The 5,285-nt window shown below is 52.3% G+C and overlaps 1 protein-coding gene across 1 annotated transcript in view; it reads left to right on the top strand.

The window, feature by feature from the left end:
- Positions 1 to 5,285, top strand: part of LOC104517374 (disco-interacting protein 2 homolog B-like) — a gene marked incomplete at its 3' end in the record, with an annotated part of 23,822 nt that overhangs the window by 15,374 nt on the left and 3,163 nt on the right. The window contains exons 9-14 of the mRNA XM_010162012.1: positions 276 to 386; positions 2,221 to 2,344; positions 2,860 to 2,969; positions 3,434 to 3,536; positions 4,448 to 4,512; positions 4,743 to 4,836. Coding sequence (XP_010160314.1) covers positions 276 to 386; positions 2,221 to 2,344; positions 2,860 to 2,969; positions 3,434 to 3,536; positions 4,448 to 4,512; positions 4,743 to 4,836 — 607 coding nt within the window. The remainder of the gene's footprint in view (positions 1 to 275; positions 387 to 2,220; positions 2,345 to 2,859; positions 2,970 to 3,433; positions 3,537 to 4,447; positions 4,513 to 4,742; positions 4,837 to 5,285) is intronic.

Here is a 5,285-nt window from a genome sequence, read left to right as displayed (position 1 = left end):
ACGTCGAAGGAAGAGCGTTGCACCTCCGAGAGAAATGCAGAGGTTTAGATCTCTGTTTGGGCCGCGTGCGCCTCCGTGTGTACGGGCACACGGGAGATGCTGATGTCGCTGCGCCAGGAACACGTGCAGATGTTCCGTGGGAGAAACGAGTGAAAAATGCTGCCATAGAATGGGACATAACACACAGTTTTCTGAGTTTTAGTCGCTATAGATCTGAACTTTGCAGTTTTTCCTTGCATTTCAGCTAACAAAACGTTCTTTTTTGTGAATTGCAGGTAGCCCTTGTTTATCCCAACAATGACCCGGTCATGTTTATGGTGGCGTTTTACGGCTGTCTCCTGGCAGAAGTCATACCAGTGCCTATAGAGGTACCTCTTACCAGAAAGGTAACGTTGATGGAACTTAAGAGGGCGATGGGCTGATGTGGGAGGAAAACCAAGTCAGACCATCACCCTCCGAAAGCGTTGCACAGCATCCAGCTGCTCCCTCAGCAGCTCCGCATCCATGCGATGTGCCAGACCTTTGTGAACCTTGAAAAATGGGAAACCATATTGAGCAGAGGGCTGTGCTGAGTAGCTGGAAACGGTCGAACCCCCTAAACACTGTGGCCTTCATTCTGTTCTTGCAAATCCTTTATAAGGTGCAGATAATCCCGTGAATCTGCCTTTGGATCGACGTGAAGGGCATCTCATTCTTGGCCAGGCGTAGCATCGGCCTGGCTGTGGGCTTTGTGGAGGCTGAAGGTGTTAGGTGTTCCAAAGACTTCAAGGCGCTTTTTGTCCATGATTTGCTCCACAAAGTGTTTTCTGTACCCTTGCCAGAATTTTTGCAATATTGCCATATTGTTGCCGAGCCAAGAACTGCCCAAAACTTTAGGATTTGTAAGAGGAATGGAAAGCAACAGGACAGTGGCAAACATACGGCAAGAGAGGTGGGGATGAGGGCTGGAGCACCTCTCCTATGACGAAAGGCTGCAAGAATTGGGCTTGTTCAGCCTGGAGAAGAGGAGGCTCCGAGGAGACCTCATTGCAGCTTTCCAGTATCTGAAGGGGCTACAAGGGTGCTGGGAGAGGACTTTTTACAAGGGCCTGTAGTGATAGGACAAGGGGTAACGGGTATAAATTGAAATCAGGGAGGTTTAGATTAGATATCAGGAAGAAATTCTTCCCAGAGAGGGTGGTGAGGCACTGGAACAGGTTGCCCAGAGATGTTGTCGATGCCCCATCCCTGGGAGTGTCCAAGGCCAGGCTGGATGAGGCTTGGAGCAACCTGGTCTAGTGGAAGGTGTCCCTGCCCATGGCAGGGGGTTGGAACTGGATGATCTTTAAGGTCCCTTCCAACCCAAACCATTCTATGATTCTATGATGAGATGGTAAGCTAGTCTGGGAACGCTGTGGGAGTCTGAGCTTTGCTGTCACTTCTCTGCAGCGTGACGGCTGCTGCAGCAACCACACTCAGAATTAAAACAACTCTGGTATTTGCCCAGTCGGACTTCGCAGTGCGCTGCCTCGTTTCCGTGCTTTATCGCTCTGCAGTGGAAATCGGTTCCTGGGGAAAGAGAGCCCTGCTTCTTTGAGAGTAATCCTCCCTTTTGCTGTCTTTGCCCCATGATCCTCTCTGAAGCGCTGGGCTTCCGTTAACGAAAGCAAACGGCGCCGTCCCGACGCTGGGCGTGTTGCTGGGCGCTGCGCTCCCGGCGCGGTTTAGCCTTGCCAGCGCAATACCTGCTCTACGCACGGGGTTCCCTTGAGGAGCACCGCGGTTCTCCGCCGTCTGTCCCCGCTCCGGCAGTCGTTTCGGCTTTGAACGGAACAAATGGAAAAGCACAGAGTGCTGTAGCCCTCCTGCACTTCCGTGACGGCTTCTCCTTTTCCTCTGGCCTTCTGTTGGCTTGGAGGCCCCTCTCCATTTTCCCCCGCGAGCCTTTGTGCCGCGTGTGTATCGTCATCCAAAGGGTGTCGTTACGGAAGCGTCGACGCGGTTCTTCGTCCCCGCCAGGCGCTGGCTGTCACTCGAGCCTCACACCGTTCCCAGACACAGATGTCGGAGAAGGACAAACCAAAGGAAGGAGTGGTTGTGGGCAGGGGTTTGCTGCTTCTTTTCCCTCCCATAGTGCGACCGTCCGGTTACCAGCTCCTTTCCAGACCTCGGATTTTGGTAAGGGGAGAGTTGACTTTGTCCTGCTCAATCCGGAATGACTTTTCCCCTCTCTGCCCTCAGGATGCTGGTGGTCAGCAGATCGGATTTCTGCTGGGAAGCTGTGGCATTGCTTTGGCGCTCACCACTGAAGTTTGTCTGAAAGGGCTTCCAAAAACCCAAAATGGAGAAATTGTGCAGTTTAAAGGTTAGATTGGTTGCGTTCGTGCTTTTGGTTGTACTTCTGCTACAGCTGACCTGTCTGAAAGGCGTTGTCGGAGGTCGGAATGTGTTTGGGGGGTGCGAAGCGAGCAAATTTCCGGGCAGCATGACTGCACTCCTGTGGGTCTGACCCGTCTGGTGCAGGTTGATCCATGGGCCTGACAGAATTGCTTTCTTCTTCTGGAAGTCATGGTGAATGCACCTTCCAAGGCAGGGTTGTCCTCAGATCCCCTCAGTGGCATTTGGCGGATCCATTAGCGATACGGGCTATATTTAGAAGTACTGCAGGGAGCTTTCCTGAGCAGAGGAGGTGTCTTGTTGCCCACTGAACTCCCTGATGAGAAATGAGATGAACCTTCTGGCTAGTAGCTTGGCTTACGTTGGTATTCTGCTTGTGTAACTGAACTTGGACAAACGATGGGGGTTTAGTGTATTCTTGCAGCATATAAATCCCTCAAGAAATAAACCGGTATTAATATTCCATTTTAAATTTGGCTCTAGGTTGGCCCAGACTCAAATGGGTTGTGACAGATTCAAAATATCTCTCCAAATCTCCTAAGGACTGGCAGCCCAACATCTCAGCTGCAGGAACTGAGCCAGCATATATTGAGGTGAGTAGTGTGTGGGGAAGAGACAGCAGCTTCCGTGAGCTGAGTGTCCCGATCACCAGAGAGAGAGAATACTTCCACCCCGCAACCTTAAACTGCCCAGCTCCAGGCTTTCGCTGTGCAACCTGCTGCGGAGCTGCTTAGTTTTGAACACCTCCGGGGCCTTGAGCGCTGCTCGGAGCGGAGAACACCGTTCTTGTTGCAGGAAGGTAGCAGTGGAGACGCTGAGCTCTGGGGTGGCGCAGATAACGCAGATTTCTGAAGCTCCTTAAGCCAACAGCGGTTTGAATTTTCTTCCTAGCAGAGCTTGGTTTTGTTTGTACGTCTCAGTGAGGCAGCTTCTGGGAAGCGCAGTGGTCTGGGCAGCTGTAGAGGAACGAAACCTTATTAAATACGGATTCTGGGATTTAGTATCCTCCGTATGTGGGATCCAGAGTCACAGCCCGACTTCTTTTTCTCTTCCGTAGTACAAGACGAGCAAGGAGGGCAGCGTGATGGGCGTTACGGTGTCGCGGATTGCCATGCTGTCTCACTGTCAAGCCTTGTCCCAGGCCTGCAACTACTCCGAAGGTAGGGAACGAGGATTCAGCGACACTGTTGTCAGCAGCTGCCTCTCGTGTTGTTAACAGCTGTCTCTGAGTACCCCACACACAACAGCATGTGCTTTAAAAAAAGAAGAGGGGGGTGGGGGGAGGAAGAAAAGGTAAAGTGCAGGTTAATTGTCCCCCAGAAGTGAAGAACATCTGGAATCTCAACCATCCCAAACTGCATCATTTCAGTGCCGTAGCGAAGAGCAGTAAAAGGTGGGCTTCGCATCACGCCTAGAGAGTTGCCAGGTCTGTTCTGGTGGCTCAGAAGGGGAGCAATTCCCAAGTGGAGACTCTCCCTCTTGCTCCACTGATCACCCACTAAAACATCTTCCCAGGCTTCCCCGTCAGAGCGTCTCTTGCGTAAACTGGGTCTGTACCAGTCACGTTTTGGCTCGCCTGGAAACGGGGTTGGAAGTTGCTGCTGGGAGTAGGGCGAGTTCTGCCATAGGATATGGTTTTAGTCTGGTGTGTGGAGAGCCGGGGCTGAAACTTTCTTTTCAGAGCTGGATGTGCTTTAAAATGCAGAGTTTGTCTCCTGGGAGCCATCACTTTAATTGGCATTGGGAGTCAGTGCTTGAATCTGCTGCTGCTCGTGCACAGCGAGGTTAAGACCCTTCCTGTTCCACGCCGTCTGGCACCGGCTGGAGTGTGATCTTCCTGCACATTTTTGGATACGTTCCTTCTCGGAAACCGACGCTCGGTCACGTTACTTTGCATAACGAGGAGCTCTGACTCGTAAAACGGGTGATGAGACAAGCGAGGCTCTGAACCTGTTCGCCGTGTGCCTCTCGGAGCAGATCTGACAGTCGGACGTGTGTGGACTCCGGCATAAATCCGGTCGCGGCCAGCCTGGCACGGCTCACCTGAAACCCACCGCTTTCTTTTTTCCAGGTGAAACGATAGTGAATGTTCTGGATTTTAAGAAGGATGCGGGGCTGTGGCACGGCATTCTGACGGTGAGTGGAGTTGTAGGGGCTTGGTGAGGCGTTTCTGGAGCTTGAGGAGGTGGTTGAGGTTGAGGGCCGTCATGCTTCAGCCCCTGCTAGATCTGCAGTTCTCCGGGGGAAGCGCGGAAGCATCCGCGGGAAACGTGTCTGCGTTCGCGGTGAGGAATGAGGGTGACTCCTATTTCTGCTTGATAACGGGGTTTCTGGGCCCCTCTGTAAAGGTCTTTTCTGTTTTTCAGAATGTAATGAACAAACTGCACACTGTCAGCGTGCCCTATTCTGTGATGAAAACCTGTCCGCTCTCCTGGGTGCAGAGAGTCCACGCCCATAAAGGTAACTCCGTGTTCCACAACTTCAGCTTGAAGTTCTCGGGATAACCGAGTGATGAGCCTGTGATAAATGATAATGAGCGATAAATGCTTAGAGCCTGTCCTCTTGCTCTTCCATGACAAAACTCGAGGGCAGGAAGTCTCCTTGATTTCTAACTATGCACAAACTCCACGGGAATGCCAGCAAACTCGATGGGGACTTTGTGATCTGGGGACTTGAAGTAAATGCCTTTTACGAAACCCCTTTTTTGGGGGTACTGGGGGATGAAAAGCTGAACATGAGCCGGCCGTGTGCGCTGGCAGCCCAGAAAGCCAACCAGATCCTGGGCTGGATCAGGAGAAGTGTGGCCAGGGGAGCGAGGGAGGGGATTCTGCCCCTCTACTCTGCTCTGGTGAGACCCCACCTGGAGTGCTGCGTCCAGCTGTGGAGCCCTCAACATCAGAAGGATATTG

This window comes from Eurypyga helias, unplaced genomic scaffold, assembly GCF_000690775.1.
Source record: "Eurypyga helias isolate BGI_N326 unplaced genomic scaffold, ASM69077v1 scaffold16282, whole genome shotgun sequence".
In the NCBI taxonomy this organism is placed as follows: Eukaryota; Metazoa; Chordata; class Aves; order Eurypygiformes; family Eurypygidae; genus Eurypyga; species Eurypyga helias.
The sequence above is the reverse complement of the archived record's forward strand: the minus strand, read 5'-3'. Positions and strand labels throughout refer to the sequence as shown.